The 18,684-nt window shown below is 43.5% G+C and overlaps 1 protein-coding gene across 2 annotated transcripts in view; it reads left to right on the plus strand.

Moving 5' to 3' along the window:
• The first annotated feature begins 1,808 nt into the window (after nucleotides 1–1,808).
• UNC80 (unc-80 homolog, NALCN channel complex subunit) overlaps nucleotides 1,809–18,684 on the plus strand; it is a 175,350-nt gene continuing 158,474 nt past the window's right edge. For both annotated transcript variants that reach the window (XM_026647781.1, XM_026647782.1), the window contains exons 1-4: nucleotides 1,809–1,900; nucleotides 3,052–3,100; nucleotides 15,524–15,680; nucleotides 17,786–18,084. In XM_026647781.1, coding sequence (XP_026503566.1) covers nucleotides 1,809–1,900; nucleotides 3,052–3,100; nucleotides 15,524–15,680; nucleotides 17,786–18,084 — 597 coding nt within the window. The remainder of the gene's footprint in view (nucleotides 1,901–3,051; nucleotides 3,101–15,523; nucleotides 15,681–17,785; nucleotides 18,085–18,684) is intronic.

Raw genomic sequence — 18,684 nt, forward strand, 5'->3', positions numbered from 1 at the left:
CACGTGCTTGGGGCGGCACATTTTCAGGGGCGGCATTCCGGACATCTTTTTTTTCCCTTTGGGCGGCAAAAGCCTAGAGCCAGCCCTGGCAGCAGCAGCGCGGGGGGTGCCCTGGGGCTGCTGCGGTTCGTGCCGTGGGGGAGCAGCGCCTGCACCTTGTGGCTGGGCTGGGCAGGCTCTGAGCGGGGGACACTAGGGCTGGGGGCTGCCCCGCGAGGCACACGGAACCGCCTGCAGGTGCCGCAGGGCGGCCACCCCCCAGCGCCGCAGCCGGGGCTGGGCGAAGCGGCCCAAACCGCCCAGGGACTGCGGCAGGGTAGCCAGAAGCAGCAGCAGCGGGGCCATAGAGGGCGGGGTGCTGCCATGCGGGGCCCACGTCCCGCTCTCCGGGGCTCCGCTCCCTCTGGGGCTACCCTGCCCTGGCTCCTCAGCCCTCTGCCGGGGCGGTCCCCTGGCTCTGCCCTCCCGGGTCCCGGCAGGTCCTGGAGGCAGGAGCCCTGGCTGGTGGGACCCTGGGCTGAGGCGCGGCCCGGGAGCCCCAGTGCTTACCCCGACCCTGCCAGCACTGGACCGGCTGGAGGCAAGGGGGGAGCGGGCGGAGTCAGCACTGGTGCGGGGGAGAGCCCAGTGCTGGGGCGGCAGGGGGTGCGGGTGGGGGGGAAGAGAGAGCCCAAGGCTGGGGCGGCAGGGGGTGCGGGTAGGGGAGGGCACTGGTGGGGGGGGGGGGAGAGCCCATGGCGGGGGGGGGGGGCAGCCAACATTTTTTTTGCTTGGGGCAGCAGAAAACCTAGAGCCGGCCCAGTTAACAAACATACAAATATTACTTTTCACAGAAACAGACTTACTAGCTGGCATGTCTAAAGCAGAGGGGAAAAAAGCAACCGCACAAGCAACAATGACAAAAACATGCAAAGCACCTTATTTATTTGTATTCTGTTTAGGTTCAGTAACAAATAGAGGCAACTGTACCTCTTTTTATTATTATTATTTTTTTACACGGCACCTAAATCAATTACGACGATTTGGACATGGCGACGGGCATCTTTAAGTTAATTGAGTATTTTAGAAAAAAAACTGTCAGAGCGGCCGCCGGCAGGAGTTGGTGGCCGCAATCAGAGGCCCCCACAAAACTTCTTGTGAGAACCTCTGCCTTAAAGCACCATCATAAAGGACCAGGTAAGTGAGTCATTCCCTCCTCCTCCTGCCCTATAAACAACCAAAGGTCACATCCTCTATAGAACAGGGGTCACCCTTTTCCAGCCCCTGCTGCACCACAAACTTGAGCCCCCCCCCGTCTCCTCTTGCCACCTACTCATGTCCCGCAGGGTGAGGACCCCTTTCCTGCCCCTCTTTTTTGGTAGTTCCCCAGCGGGCACCCCGCCTTAGGGGGCTGCACACGGCTATGCCTCGCGGGGGCAGAGACCTGCGGGGACGGGGGGAGACGGGGACGCTGCTTGGGAGGGACGGGGCGGCTCTGGGCGGGCTGGGGTTGCGCTCGCCACAGGTGGTGCTTGGCCCAGCCGCGGGTGAGGGCCGGGGGAGGGGCGGCAGCAGCCCCGGCGCTGTAGGCGAGCGCTGCCTTCCCCGGGGCCCTGCTGGGTGGGTGGGGGAGCCCGGGGGGTGGCGCCCCTGCCACGGGCTGGCGCTGGGCGCTGTCCGCGGAGGGAGGTGCTGAAGGCCGGGAGGAGGCGGACACCGTCGCTCGCTTCCCCCCCCACCCCCCGCCTGCTGCAGCCATCTTGCGCGGCGGGGGAAGCGGGGCGGCAGCCGCGGGCGCCGCGGGCTGGCTCGGGGCGGGCAGCGCCGCCATGGTGAAGAGGAAAAGCTCCGAGGGCCCGGAGCAGGAGGGCGGCCGCGGCGTCCCTCTGCCCATCCAGACCTTCCTGTGGCGGCAAACCAGGTGCGAGCGGGGCTGCGGGGGGGACCCGGCGCGGGCCCCTGTCCCGCTTGGCGGGCCTCGGGGGGCCCCGCAGCGCTGCTCCCGCCGGCAGGGCTGTCGGGCCGGCCGCCTCCCTGCCGGGGCGGGACGTGCCTGGAGCTCTGCCCAAGCCGGAGCGCCCCTGGTTGAGCTGCTCCCGGGGCAGGGTCTGCTGGGTGAATAGTGGGGGGGTGTTCCCCCCACTTCAAAACCGGGGCTATCTTGAGGCGAATAGTATTTCTGCACCCTCCCACCCCCTCCCAAACCTCTGGCTGTCAACCTGTTCGTGTGATGTTTGTTTTTGTAGGGTCTCTATTTTGGGGGGAGTGTGTGGGTGTGTTTGTTGTTTATCCCAGTGGTAGACTGCGAAGGCCAACTTCCAACTGAGGCCTGAGTTTGAGCAAATACTGTAGGATGAGGTCCGAAATAGCCTCATAGGCTTCAAGGCCAGAAGAGACCATCATGATCATGTAATCTGACCTCCTGCAGGGCCACAACCTCACCCACCCACTCCTGTAACAGACCTTTAACCTCTGGCTGAGTTACTGAAGTCCTCAAGTCTAACTACTTGTTGTGGGGTGGGTGGGTTTTCTGGCTAAAGCTTGTGAGGAAATGGAAGCCTCCAAGCAATTCAGAGAGCTGTGTATTAGAGGAAAAGAATCATTAACACAATCTACTAGCAAACCACAGCTATTCAACTCATAACTTCCGTAATACTTAATATATTCTTATTCTCCTAAATACTTTGATAAACGGTAAATGTGACTACTAGAAAATGCATCATTTGGATGAGTTAAAATGGCTGAATTCTTTTTACCTTTAGGGAAGAAAATCATATTTTTAAAATGTCTTGCTTTCATATCGGTATTTGCCTGGTATTTGTGAAAACCTTCTGTTTATGGAAAAGGTAATAACATTCTGTACAGTGCTTTCAACAGGTATCTGAGTTTCTCATGGCTTCATTACTGTTTGTTACATGGACTTATCTAGCCACTTAAGTAACTGACAAACATTTGTCACACTGACAAAATAATTGAATTAAAAATGACTCAATAAAAACATGCTTAATATGCATACCTATAACTACTGTTATGAAAACTAACTCTTGTTTTTGTTGTTTGTTGGGTTTTTAGTGCATTTTTGAGGCCCAAACTTGGAAAACAGTATGAAGCTTCCTGCGTGGTATGTGGCTTTTTTTCCCTTAAACTCATCATAGTTTACTGGTTTTATGCAGCATTGGCTAAATATGGAAACTTAATAAAAGCTTGAACTCAAAGGGCCAAATAATCTCTGCTGTAAATGCACTTACATCAGTTGTTACCCCAGAGATGGAAAAATGTTCCAAATACGAATGCAAAAAAAGTCAAACCAGACATGCAGCCCAAAATGCAATTAAAAGCGTATCAGTTGAGAAATCTGTCATGTTCAAAGACCATAGTAAAGACCATTGGGCAGACAGCTTCAGTGAATTGTCCACTGGAAACCCCATCTCTTTCTGCAAAGGATCATGCAAATTCAGAGCTTACTGGTGTGTAGAAGAAGGCTAGCGTCGTATTTCTCTGTAAACGTGCACTTCTTTAAACTACACATGCTAAATTTCATATTCTATCATGCTGCCAAACTGTGTACTGTTCTAACTGGATCTGCCTTTTTTTATGGTCCTGCATACATTTTGATAAGTGAAACAGTTCTGCTGTCATTGACAAATATGGCCCATTCACTGTTGCCTTCTTCCTCCAAATCAACAGGCTACATAACATGATCCTCCTCTAGTGCCCCCTGCCCTTTTTCACATCAGTCTGAGGAACATCAGCACCCTCTAACTCTGAGGATAGGTCTACACTGCAATTAAAAACCCACAGCTGGCCCATCTCAGCTGACTAAAGCTCAGGCTAAGGGGTTATCTGCAATGTAGACATTTGGGCTTGGACTAGTGCCCAGGCTCTAGGACCTTGCAAGATGGGAGCGTTCCAGAACTTGGGCTGAAGGCTGAGCCTGAATTTCTACACCACAATTAAACAGCCCCTTATCCTGAGCCCCGTGAGCCCATGTCAGCTGCAGTCTAATTACAGGGTAGACATACCCTTGATTTGTAAACAGGAAACTAAGTTTTTCCCAAAACAACCTCTGAACAAACTCACCAAAGCTTTCTCTGCTATTGAGTATATTGAAGACTGAGCACTAAATAATACTTTAAGCTTTTATGCTACCTTCCTGCTTGAGAGTGTGGGTTTTTTTTTTAAATGTCACAATACTCTTCTGTAGAACTATAATCCTTTTTTGAGGCAGTGGAGATGGTGGTGGTGGAATGGAAGCATGGAGAGTGGAGTGCCTTGTCTATGGTCCCTTACCTTAGTAAATCACTAGCAGAGGTAAAGTAGAATGCAGATCTCCTGATCTCTAATCCTGTATTTCAAACCACTAGGCCATGCTCCATCTCCACAGCATTAAACAGAGGTTATTTAAAAAATATATATACTCCCAAGTACCAGGAACCTCACATCTTGTGGAATAGCATGAACATGCTGCCGAAGATGGGTACGACAATACTGTATTCAGTATGAGATCACAACATTCTTGCATGTGATTTGAGTAGGGGGCTGTAAACGGTGTCTTAGGCACCTGAGAAGCACAGTTAGATGAGATAGGGTATCCCAGGCTAGTGTAAATGGGGCAAATACAGCTTTAGATATGGGCAGGCTGTAAGTAGAGGTCATAAGGCCCTAAAGAGATGTCATGCTGAAAAACGGTCTTAAGCAAAACACATTTTGTACTTAGTGCCTCTTTGGATGGGGTGAAGGAGGGGCTTCAGGGACCTGAGCAGGGTGGATTGATTTAAATCACCAATTTTAATCTCTGTTTACATCAGCAAGCAGGAAATCTTGATTTATTTTTTTAATCAATTTTAATCATGTCTCTGCATTTGTAGTTTCTTAGTTATCTTCCCAAAGAAAGGCTGATTCTCGCTGGCTGATCAACATTTTAATGGTGATTAGCAACTAAATATAGTCTTTTTGCTGACCAGGAGAACACTCTATTGATACACATTTGTTTAAGCAATTATATAGCTTAATTTACATTTAGTTTTGCATTTAAAACTAACAGTTTCTGATAACTGCTTCCTTGTTTGATTAAACAGTTAGTATCTGTAGTTAGTTCAATTCATTATGTTCTTCAGGTTTTTAGAACTAGTAGATCTCCTCTCACATGTAGTTTTTAGTCATAGATTGGAAGAGGGACACCAAACGTTGCAGCTTGTTCAAATTGATTCTTTAACTTTTGAAAGAACTAGTCATTCCAATGAACTAGCTGAATAAAGTGACATAAAGAAAATGTTCCCTCTGAAATTGCGGAAGAGGCTACTGCTATCAAACGCTAGTTCAGCACTTCACCAAACTCTGGTTCCAGGTGCCTAGCCAATGACCTCCAGCTGTTCAGTGGCTTGGCTTTCTTGAAAACTTGGCTACAAACATGTACCGTTAATTTTTTTTGTATTTACCTTAAATGACTTTAGAATATAATAAATTAGGCCTCATCAAAGATTGTCAGTTTCAAATTTAATTAGGTTTATTTTTTAAATAAACAAACCTGTTTAACAGATGTTTCTTTCAATCCACACTGCCCCTGAGGTCCTGGCTCAGCTACCCCTACCCCTTATTACTGGTGGCAGCTGAGTCTCTTCCTCCAGGAGGGTGCTGGGGCCTTCCTAAAGGACCCTTCCGTTGGGGAATTCTGTGGAGGACCCCTGCACACATGGTGGTCTAGAGAGGTAGGATTGCTGGGGGTCACATGCCCCCAAAGTCCTGGCTGTGCAGTGGTTGGGGTTGGGGCTTAGCCAGCACTATGCCTGCTTGTGCTGATGGCAGCAGGTAAACATTATCTCTGTTTCACACAGACATGAAAGATCATGTGACTTGAGTAACGTTATACAGGAAGCCTGTGGCAAAGCCAGTCCCAAAAGCACCTGTGTCATCCTGTCTGGTATTGTAGCCCCGTGATTAGCCTTGCTCTGATAGAATGTGTGTAAACTTCAGCTGTAAGGAGCTAGCTGGCCCCTATAAGGAAGTGCCCAAGGGGATGCAAAATACTGCAGAGGGAAATAACCACCAGACCAGAGAACAGGGTGAAGAGAGAACACTGATGATATGAACAAACTCAGAACAGGTTGTTGGCACATAATGGCCTCAAAAGGAAAGTCATAATGTAAGTGATCGTGGGGGAGCAGAGCACACACCAGGAACAGACTCAACATTGCCTACGAGTCTGCAATCGCTATAATCAGTTCATGACATAAGCTTTCAATGCTGCTTTCCAGATTGCCAACTCTGCAGATGTTCCCTTCCTTTCTGTAATTCAGGTGGCAGTGGAGCCCGTATAACGTGTCAGTCTGCTGAGAATAGTTGGTCAGACTGTCTTTTGAAATTTCTTACTAAGGCAAAGTTACAATAAAATGTTCACATACTACATCATACATCAGTTTTATAACTTTTTCTGGATCAGGTTAATATTCAAAGAACCTGACTACAGAGTCTGACAGGTGGGCCACTCTCCTGTGTGTATGTTGAAAAGGGTGATCACATTTCTAAATACCTGTCTTCTTTTTGGCACTTCTCTTGTGTACATACTTGGCATGAAAACTTTTCTATTACAAGGACAGTCCATATCTTAATACATCACAGTTCCATAGGAGGAAGAGTTACATTTTTCCAGTAATATAAAATACGAAGTCTAGCTACTAACAATAAAGAAGAAATTAATTGGTTCTGTTTAATACGTAGATCCTCTCCTGGAGCATTAAGTAAGGAGGTCAAGGGGGCTCTAGGATACTGGCATTTTGTCATAAAATGAATCTCTTTAATAACTTCTTCCCCAAACCATCTAATTCCTGGACTTAACCACCATGTGTGCGAGTATGTACCCTTTTCCTTGCAATGCCTCCAACTGAGCGACTCCCTGGTAGCAAAAATGTGCCAGATCTTAACTAGATTCAAATGCTATCTATACAGCAATTTATAAATATTTCATTTATGAGCTACACATATTGAAGATGTATATCCTGTTTCCCATATAGAGACCCACTCCTCCATATCAGTTTTTTTTTCCAAATCCCTCTCCCATCTTTTCATCTGGGTTGTCTTTTTATCAACATCTTTTTCAGTCAAAATTGGTATGTATCTTAAAAATCAAACCTTTTTTTTTAGCTTGCTCGGGTTGAACTCCTCGAATGCAGTTAAATGTCTAGAGAGAGCTGCCTTGTATCCAGATTTCACAATAAAATGTTTGCCTTGTTAAATACAAGATCTTTATATAATTTTAGTATGTCATTATTACGTATCTTTTGGTATGATTTCAAATCAGGACCCAGGAACAACTGTCTGAATGGACCAATCTTGGCTTTTACCCACAACTAGTAGTTTTGATATTTTCTAGGGATAAATTCCTGATTATTAATGAAAGTAGCTAAGGGAGAGGGCCTCCCTGACAGCAATTTTGTAGAAAAATAGTGCAAAGCTGCTGAGGTGGTCTGAATGAATGGGGTTTTTTTTCTATATTTAATAATCTGGATTTCTTTATAGCCAAACAATTACTATGAATATTTGGGCTCCAATCTTGATTGAGTTTTACCTAGTGTGTGGATGGTCGGTTAACCCAATTAATCACATTTTAATTGTGATGGATAATAATAATAATAAGGTAAATTAGGGAAAGTTAGTCTACCCCACCTTTGAATGTTAGAACACACCCTTTCTCTTTTTATGTTTTTAACATGAATTTTAATAGTGCATCCTGCTATATTTTTAATGTCTTATCAGGGATGTGCTGAAACAAAAGTAGTATTTTTGGAAGGACATTCGTCTTTACTGAGGCTACCCTACCTAGCCAAAAAACTTCATATTTGTTCCATTCCTTCAAGTCTTTTATTATTTTATTCCACATTAGAGGGTAATTTACCTTTAAAAGTTTTTTTTCCACAATATTTATTCCTAAATATTGTAAAGACTTCTTTATCCATTTAAATTGATGCAGCTGACAGTTTGATTTGGCTCTTTCTGGAATATTAATTTCTAAAATTTCAGATTTATAGTCGTTTATTTTAATCCTGCTACATGCCCAAATTCCAAAGTCAATTGTTTTATAATTTTTAACAAGGCTTCTGGATCGTGCAAATGTAACGAGACATTGTCAGCATCCAAAGCTATTTTGTGTTCTAATCCAGAAAGCATTTTGATGCCCTTTATCAAGAGGCTGTTTCTCACATTTATTGCAAATGGCTCCAGAAGGAATATATAGGGCTTATATACACTTTTAAAACTGATTTCCAAAACCAAACCTTACCAAAATCTGTCTAAAGTACTCCCACTACAGTTGGTCAAAGATTGTCTCAGCATCTAATGAAAGCAGCACACAGGAAAAATTGCTAGAATTAACATTTTTAGATCAAATTTAGAGTTCTTCTGCTATCAGATAGATGTCTGCTGGCAATCAATCCAGATTGGTATGGGTGAACACATTTGGGCCAGGTGACACTCAATCTGTTTGCTAACAGCTTAGCATAAATTTTAGCATCTACATTAATTAAAAAAAACATGTCTGTATGAATCACTATTGGTAAGATCTTTTCCTTCTGTAGGAATGACCACGATTTTTGCCTCTTTCCCTTTATCTGGCATCTTGTTTAATGTTGTTTTGCTGGGGAACAATTCAGTTAAAACAGGGACCAACACTTGCTGTAAGGATCTATAATACTCCCCAGAATCCCTGGGGCTTTATTGGATTTTAAATTCTTAATTACAACTTCAGTTTCCTCTGCAGCAATTTGCCTATCAAGAGCTGCCACATCATCCTTTGAGAGCTGAGGTAATGTCACACTTCTCAAATATCTACTTATAAATTTAGGATTTGGATGTTCTGAAGCATACAAACTATGGAAAAAGTTAGCAAATGTTTCAGAGATCTGTTTGATGCCAGTTACTAAATCTCCCTTCTTATTTCTAATCAGAGGGTTGGCTGATTTATCTTGTTTCTTTTTTAACGTTTGACTATCAGCTTTATTGGCCTGTACATAATATTTTTGTTCAATATATCTAAGTGTTTGTAATTGACTAATCTTCCCTCTTATCTCATTTATTTTGTTAAACACTACATAAATACTCCTGTAGATTTATGTCTACCTTTCAAAACAGAAAGTTCTTCAACCCACCTCTCTTCTTCAAGACGTCCCATCTTTTTTAGATATGATGCTTTATTTATAAGGATCCCCCTTATTACTGCCATTTTAGCATTCCAGAGAACACTTTTATTGTTTTCTTCCTTATTGTTTATTTCAATACATTTCTGGAAATTTTCATCTAGCTCTTGAATTCCAAAGGGGTCATATAGCCAAGTTTTATTCAAGAACAGGGCTCTTTGGGACTCAGTGAAAAAACAATCTTTCAATCCAATAAGTGGAGGGACATGATCAGACCCACTAATAACTCTCAGATTAGATTTTTTTCTAAATTAGCAGAGGTCCTAGAAACAAAAATCATATCAATCCTGGAATAAAATCAATGAGGAGCAAAATAATCCAGATGTCAGAACTGTACATGTTCATCTCCCATCACATCCTCATATTTTAAGTGATGCAACAGATTTTCACTAGTTCCTCCTGACTGTCCTTTGTGTACATTCGATCAAAGTGGGATTAGTGCACATTAAATCCCCTGTCCCCAGAATAATATTCCCTTCTCTAAAACTTCCTACATTCCTAAAAAAACTATCTTTTTACAAAAAAAAAAATCTTGTTTTTGATTGGGAGCATGTATATTGGCTATGGTGAGAAGTCTACCTTTCAAAGACCCCTTAATTAAAATCTGTCCTCTGTATCTGTGAGTTGTGCTGAAACAATAAAAGGGAAGCGTTTACCAAACAGTTTTGTCAACATTCTTCTATTAGATTGACCTGGAGAGACATATGGTATCTGTGTCCAAGAAGTATTCAAGTATTTATCATTTTTTCTTCAGGGGTGTGTTTCCTGTAAATTGTTTATACTTGGAAAATCCTTATTCAGAGCAGAATACCCTTTTCCTTTTGTGGCATTGTTCATCCCTTTCACATTAACAGCTATGACACTAATAAATTCACCCATGAGTACCAACTCTGCTCTTGTTCAGTATATCACCCTTTGTTAAAAGCTGTGAGACTCCCCAGCCAGGTGCCAGGTCGCCATTACATTTATATATAATTTTAAAACTGCGACATACATTGCTTTTTCATTTATTTCTCTCCTTTTTAACACCAATATTGGTGTACCCTGATCCTGAGGCTGATTTACCATAATTTGTTTGAATTCTGAGCCCTAAAACTCTGTTAATATATTTTTTCTATTAAAACATATAACAATATTTAACATCTGTTTATATTCTCTTGTTCCCTTTTTCTCTCCCACCTCTCTCCCTATGTATTTCCCCCTGTTGCCTGGTCCTCTCTAGTTGTGAGAGCCCAGGCTACCCTTACTTCCTCTGTGGGTGTGTAAATTCCGTGCAACATGGAACTATTCTTTATATATTCTTAAGAATCAAGTAGTATGTTACCAAACATATTTATAACATTGGGCACTATGAGATTATTATACCATCTTTGAGTTCACTTATTCGGACATTTTCCGCCATAGGTGACCCTTCTCCAATTAATATACATTTTGGAATATTTGTGATAACTCAAGTCAAACTTACCTCATTAGGGGAGATCTGGGTCTTTTGCTATTGCATTAATAACTTAGTTTATAATGTGATTTATATTACCTATAATGTTATACCCATTAAGTGTACTGTATCCACATAGAGTAAACTATCCAAGGTGCTATACACCCCAGCTACCATTTAACTATATCCCTTTGACATTATAATCACATGGATACAATATCCATTATTTATTACACTGTCTTAGCCTTTGTACTAGTCCTGTTCTTGTCCAACTGCCTCCATGGTTTGTTTGATGGAGGGGGAGATTTTGTTTTTGGGGGAAGGAGGGATGGACAGATCTTTGTAGTGAAGGATTTCTTTCCTTTCATACATATCTAGATCTTCTGGTCTTTCCTCCTGGTTTGATGCGCCTCTTTCAAGATGGCCGTTGCCACCACACTCCCCCTTTGGTTTGTCCTTTCCAAAATCGCCACTGCCACACTTCCTCCCCCAGCCACAATAGTTCAACTTTATTTTTGTTTTCATCTCATTACACTCACACACTAACTCCTTACAGCAGGGGTGGCCAACCTGTGATGCCGGAGCTGCATGCGGCTCTTCATAGGTTAATATGCGGCTCCTTGCATAGGCACTGACTCTAGGGCTGGAGCTATAGATGCTAACTTTCCAATGTGATGGGGAGTGCTCAGTGCTCAACCTCCTGCTCTGCCCCAGGCCCTGCCCCCACTCCACCCCTTCCCCTGAGCCTGCCATGCCCTCGCTCTTCCCCCCCTCCCCCACTAGAGCCTCCTGTGCACCGTGTAACAGCTGATCGCGGTGGGCGGGAGGCATGGGGAGGGAGTGGGAGGCACTGATTGGTGGGGCTGCCGGTAGGCAGGAGGCGCTGCAGGTTGGAGTGGGGGGAGCTGATGCGGGGCTGCTGATACATTAGTGTGGCTCTTTGGCAATGTACATTGGTAAATTCTGGCTCCTTCTCAGGCTCAGGTTGGCAGCCCCTGCCTTACAGGATAAGGAGGGTCCAGTTCAATATCTCTGAGCTTTCCAAGTCAATTTTAATATGTTCTTTAAGCTGATGGTACTGGATTCTGTAGCTGGATTTCCTTCCCCCCAAGGCAGCTCTCTGTTACTGGCATCTGCCAGCTCTCTTTAGCCTTCTCTTCCCCTCCCCTCCCCCCAAAATCTGGCTCCATGGTTGGCTATTCATTTTTAGGGCACAAATCTGTGGATTCAGGTTGGCCTGGTTCTTTTTATCTTCTTATATTGCTTTAATTTATTTCCTGTATTGAAGAGACCTGGATTAGGTCACCACTGTGTTTGCTAGCTTAGCCATGCCTCTGTCAGGCTGGGATTTTGGTTTTTTTTAGCCTATTATAGCCAGACCCTTTGATTTCAGCTACATTTATAGCTCCCTAGGATCCCTCTTCTATTTTACACATTTCAGCACTGTCCTCCTGCCAAGGGTATATGTAACTTCTAGTGAATGGAGGGTAAAAAGTGGGCTGTTCATCTTGATTTTGCATAATGTTCAGGCGAGAATAAAGTAAATGGAATCACTGCACACCTACATTGCTGGAACTGAGAGCAGAGTCTGACCCAAAGCACCATATTTTGCATTCAGTGTGCAGGCAAAACATCAGCTGAACTTGCAGGGAGCTGTACTTGCATACACAAAGCAGGGCAAGGCCCTAAGGAAGTTGAGGGAAGGATTCAAATTTTGCTGTCACTTGTGCTAGTGTAAGCCAGAACCAGAGTGGGGACTGACACTGTAATCATAAGGCCTGGTTCTCCCAATCAAAGGGGAAACTTTGTACCACATAATCATTAGCTTGCTCTAAAGTTTGCTTAACTGGCCATTGGAGAATCCCTCATACACAGAGGAATCCTCTGGCAAACCTACACTAGCATCATGGCTCATCAGCCATCCCCCTTCAACCCACTGGCATAAGGGTTGAGTCCTCTTAGCTCAATTTATTCCTAGCCGCTGCAACAGCCCCTGCAACCTGTGGGCAGCTGGCGTAGGTTAGAGCAGTCTGAAAGAGGCTCCAATCTGACAGCCTTCCCAGGACCCAGATGCCCTAAAGATTGGAGGAACGTAAAAGTGGTTTAAAGCCACCTTTGCACACTCCCTTTCCCCCTCCTGAATTGTACTGAGTGCTCAGAATCTGGGCGGTGTTTTTTTGAAAGAGGCTGTTCTGTAGCCTTTAGGGCCCTATGCCATTGTGATCTTTTGAAGATGAGGACAAGATCTTGAATTGGATCTAGTGCTGGAGGAGATGCCAATACATTATGCAGAGCAACAGAATGGCCCCACATCTGCCTCCCACACACACACATCAGCATAGAATGGCTGCTTTGTGATTTTTTTTTCTTCTCCCTTCCCTTATAAATTTAATGTACTTATAAATTTAATGGCAATTTACGCAAGAGTGTGGGCCTCTATTATTTTGTTCCTTTGTTAGGACGATCCATTAACAAATCAAACTTAATGTTAAATAATGGTAGATAAATGCCTTGTTTATTCTAGATTGTACACAGAAAGGTGTATGTATAAGCAGTCCCTTTCATACTTCTGTGTGGGACAAATTGTATTGGCCTTACTCACAGTTAGTGATCCCTTATTTCTTGAATAGGCCCATTGATGTGAATGGGGTTAGTGGCTGAATTAGTTACTACTCACTCTGAATGAGGGAAGCAGAATCTGGTCTATTATGTGTAGCTGCCAGAGTAAGTAAATAGATTTAGGCTACAGTAGTCTAGCCCAGTTGTTTCAGACTAGTTCAGAGCAGGCAATAACTTCTCCCAGCTGCATGCCAATATATGGAAGCAGGCACATTTTATTCCGTTCTGTTGCCTGAATGAGGTCTCTGCGGAGAGAACAGTCACGTTAACAAATAAGGGGGTTTGACAAATGGTGATTAAAATCCTATCTTCCTATTCTGCACCAAACCCATCACAGCTACTTTTTCTAGATGGAAAAACATAGTGTTGCCCCTTGTGGCCCAAGCAGTTCGCTAATATTAAGGGGCCTTGTGGATTGTTTACAGTAGAAGGTGAGATTAATTATCTGAGTCAGAGATATCTTTGGTGCAAGTCCTGTTTCCCTGAATACAGTAGGAACGAATAACAGGAAGCAATTTTCTTGTTCAGGAATCCAAGCCTGCTTCTGTTCAGTTTTGTGCCCAAAAGATGCTTTCTCTTTTGGGTACCTCTCAGCATCATGCTACCAGTGCCTCTCTGACTTTCTATTTGCTTACTCCCTTTAAGGCATGCAGAAACAAACAACTGCAGTCCCACCACTGCCCCAGCCCCTGAATTTTCAATCAGTTTTTAGGGAAGCCCCTTTTATTCTGTTTGAGTTAGTTCTTGCTCTGGTCTTCCATGTGGCCAGTGCTTTGGATGGTGTCTTCTATTGTTTCAGCCATCTTACTCCATAAAGGAGCTTAATTGCTTCTCAGTTTAGCCAGAATGAGGGGCAGCTAGCACTCCATCAGCGTCAGTGAGATTTTTGACTGCCCCTAGATCAGATATGCTTGCTGGCAGCTATAAACATCCTCGAGCATAACAGTACATTTCTTGCCAACGTTTGACTATTATTTCCAGCATCTGATTCATTATCGGCATATTCAGTCCTGCATATCCACCAGTATGTCTGTCCATGAGATGACTCTGTATAAGAGTCACATGGTCCATTTTCACTGAACTCAGCCTATACCCAGCACTGTTAGGATGTTTCTCTCTTATAGAACAAACACATGCAAAGACTACTTTCCTGCCCTTGGTGTATGTAAAGGAATATTACACAGCCTGTTTGACTGGTTGGTACTGCACACTTTGAATGGTGGTTCAGTTTTGATGGCCAGATTGCAAGTCAAATTTCTTTTGCTTTACTCCTTTGTGATTAAGCTTATTCCTGATAAATGCAGCTTTTTTTTTTACCAAGGAGGGATTTTTGTGCCTCTTGTTGAGGGATGAATTTTATGAATCTGGTGTGATGGCATTTGAAGCATCCTTTAGGTCATGTACATTCACTGTTACTTATCTCCATGAGCATAGTAAAATTGGCTAAACAACTTGTGAATGAGTAGATTGCCAGAAGGCTACATTGGTTTGTGGCAAGGGCATGTGATATCACGAATACAGTCCTTGACTACAGTAACTTTAGAGGAACATAATTGCTTCAGTGACCATATAAGGAGGTCTTTTGGGCATATGTGAAAGAATGGACTGTAGAAATAGCTTGGCTGTCTAATAATAAGCTTCTGTAAGGGTTTTTTCCCCCTCTATAAAACAGATGCGCTGGCCCTCAAATCTTGTGCTACTTGAGGCAACAATAATCAACATGGTCAAGCCAACAACCGCAACTGTTTGCAAAAATACTATATAATGTCCTGACAAAGGATTTTACACAATGATTAACTTTTGTGACGGGGTGTGAAAATATTTCCTAAGGCCTATGTGCTTTTAGCAGGCTGCTCTTTATGCTACATAAAACCTTCAAAGAGAGTGTCAAATCCTGCTCTCAGTCACACTGGTGTAAATCTGGAGCAGCTCCGTTGACTTCAACAGAATTACTCCAGATTTACACCAGCATAACTGTATGCCAGGTTTGGCCCAGAGTACTTATGTTTATATGGCGTTTGAAACTCATTTCTTTAATTCTTTTGACTAAGGAAAGTATATTAAATGAACCATGTTACTTCTGAATTCTTCTGAGTGCTGTCTCCTGATTAACCATCCATCTAGTGAGCTTTGGCTATAGTCTTTCTTTTTCAGGAAAATATTTTAAGGAATAATTTTACTGAAAGGAACTATACGTTATATTTTGTGGGAAATAATATGTGACAGCAGGAGCTTTAGAAGAGAATACACAGTCTTGCAAAGCATGTGCTAGGATAATATTTTTTCTCCTTTTTTTTCTTAGTCTTTCGAACGAGTTTTAGTAGAGAACAAGCTGCATGGTCTTTCTCCAGCCCTCTCTGAAGCCATCCAGAGCATTTCTCGTTGGGAACTGGTTCAAGCTGCCCTACCACATGTACTCCATTGCACAGCGACCTTGCTTTCGAACCGAAACAAGCTAGGTTGGTACTTGCATTAGTTTGCTTTTTACTATTACCTAATCTTCCATTAAAATATCACAAAGTTGTGCTCAACATGCCATACACCATGCTCTCCCGGAGCCCAGGCTCCAGCCTGAGCCCAAACGTCTACATTGTAATTTTATAGCCCTGCAGCCTGAGCCCTGTGAGCCTCAGTCAGCTGACACGGGCTAGCCGTGGGTGTTATATTGTAGTGTAGACATACCCATTTTCTCCAAGGTATAGGACCCAATCCTGCAAATCCATGTTCACACAGCAGTCCTTACTCAAGCAAATAATTTCCATTTAAGTCTGTGGGCCTACTAGTGTTAGTAAGGATTATTCACATAAGTAAACTTAGCAAAATAGGCTCTCTTATTCCTCCTGTTTATTGTATTTCAACCTCAAAAATATGATGGGAACCCAGTCCTTGATGGCTTTATTCTTGTGGATAGAATTCACTCACATGATTAGTCACATTAATTATAATAGCATTGTTCCTGTATGTAAGGGCTTGTGTAATCTTGCGCTTGGTTACATTACAGGCAGATGTAGTAATCAGACTATGCTATATGTAAAATTCAGCACAGCTAAAATAATACAAAGAATTATCAACCTCTTGCAAAAAACCCCAACCCTGTAGAAATGGATATTAGATTTTATTGAGGTAGATGCAAAAAGAAATTAAAATAAATATTTTCTCCAATTTGGAGTTGTGCCTTAAAAGCTTGATATAACACTAAACCTTTCGCTGTTTTTAAGGGAAATTTTAACACTAGATCAAAACTGGGGGTGGGGAACCCAAACAGAAGACTAGCACTACAAAAATATATTTTCATAAAATATTAGCTCATATTTTTCTACATTTTCTTTGTCACTGAAGAGATTTGTATTTCATATAAGCACTTACCCAAACAAAGCTCCATGAGTCCCCTTCTGTTTAATGCTACAGTTAAATCTTGGTCCCACAGTTTGGGAACGGTGATGTCACAGATATATCATTCTGACTTCACAGCTGGATAATGAAAAGTGAGAAGAAAGGTCATGAATGATGAAATCCTTCTTTAAGCATGAAAGGATCAAATCCGTCCCAGGATTGCAGGGTGCCATCTAAACGAATGAGTGACTTCTTGGAAATTGTTGTCAAGAGGGAGTCACAATCTTGAGAATCAAATAAGTTCAATACTGTTCTCCAAGAGGAACTGGAATGGATTTCAGCAGTAGCCTTGCTACCTAACTGTAATAAGCTTCTTCAAGGGATATTTATTTTCTGCAAGACATATGCCATAGTAGTCAGATTTTGAAGGCACTGAAAGTGTTGTTATTTGTTGTTGTCATCGTCATCATCATGGCAAATCTCAAAAAGATGTGGCCTCCTTGGGGCATTGCCCAGGTTGATCTTGGCCAGGTCCTTAGGGTGGTCTGGTTGGATATTCAGTTTATGTCTGAAAGTTCTGTATTTCACATGTAAGTAATTGTTGGCCTTGGTCCAGTCCCGGGTGGGTAAGTATCCACGTTACAAAATCTGCCACCACAACTGACACTAATTGGTTCACAGATTGACAGTCTTAACTGGAAAAAAACCCAATGAATTCATGAGCATAGGGCCTGATCCAATGCCCACTATCATCAATAAGAGTCTTTCCACTGATGTCAGTCGGCTTTGCACTATGCTCATCAAGATCAAACTACTTTCTCATCTGGCCTGGTTCCTCCAGAGTTGAAGCATACTGGTGGGGATGGGTAGCAGAGCACAGTCTAGGAAAGTTTGCAGTACTACAGCTTGGGGATCCATAGAACTGTTTCAAGACCCAGGGCTGTCAAGTTAGCATCTTTTATGAGTACTGTGTTTTCAGACATGCAGACACACACTGAGTGGCACTTCAGGGAGCAGGCAAGGGGGCTGTGCAGGGGAATGTAACATTCTGAATCAGGTGATTTTAACCAAGACATACTAGGAACAACTAGATACTTCTAATTGCAGGGGTGAGATTTTCAAAGCTACGTAGAGAATTTGGGTGCCCAATTCCCTATGCAGCTTTGAAAATCTCCGCTGTACCGATCCTGTGTGAACAGAGACACCCATTATGCTGCATTTTTCCATTCAGGACATCAGGACAAGCTTGGAGTAGCGGAGACTAAGCTTCTTCACACCCTCCATTGGATGCTACTGGAGGCTCCTCAAGACTGCAGCAATGACCGATTTGGAGGAGAGAGAGGCTCTAGCTGGGGAGGGAGCAGTAGCGCCTTTATTCATCAGGTTGAAAACCAGGGATCTCCAGGACACCCTCGGCGTGGCAGCACTAATGAAGAGGAAGAGAATAACCGAAGGAAGTTCTTTCAGAATTCCATGGCAACAGTGGAGCTCTTTGTGTTCCTGTTTGCTCCTCTGGTCCACAGGATTAAAGTAAGTGGAAGAACTGTCAGGAGTGGTAATGTAGTGACGCCAGCGTGAGGAGACTGCGATTCTGCCAAAAAATCTTACTGCGTTATAGGTGAAACCGTGTTATATTGAACTTGCTTTGATCCACCGGAGTGCTCAGTCCTGCCCCTCCCCCCCCCCCCCCCGAGCACTGCTTTACCACGTTATATCCAAATTCGTGTTATATCGGGTGGCGTTATATTGAGGTAGTGGTGTAGTTAGAAAGTTTTCCTTATATCTAACCTGAATCTCCCTTGCTTCAGATTAAGCCAATTTCTTCTTGTCCTACCTTCAGCAGACATGGAGAACAATTGATTACTGCCCTCTTTGTAACAGCCCTTAACATATTTGAAGATGGTTATCGGGTTCTCCTTCAGTCTTCTTTTCTCAAGACTAAACATGCCCAGTTTTTTTAACCTTTCCTCATAGCCAGGTTTTCTAACCTTTTTATCATTTTTGTTGCTCTCTGCTGGACTGTCTCTTCTTCGTCCACATCTTTTTTAAATTGTAGTGCCCAAGCTGGGCACAGTACTCCCATCGAGTCCTCATTAGTGCCAAGCAGAGAGGGACAGTTACCTCCCAGCT

This window comes from Terrapene carolina, unplaced genomic scaffold (assembly GCF_002925995.2).
Source record: "Terrapene carolina triunguis isolate 2854851 unplaced genomic scaffold, T_m_triunguis-2.0 Scaffold62, whole genome shotgun sequence".
Classification (NCBI taxonomy): domain Eukaryota; kingdom Metazoa; phylum Chordata; order Testudines; family Emydidae; genus Terrapene; species Terrapene triunguis.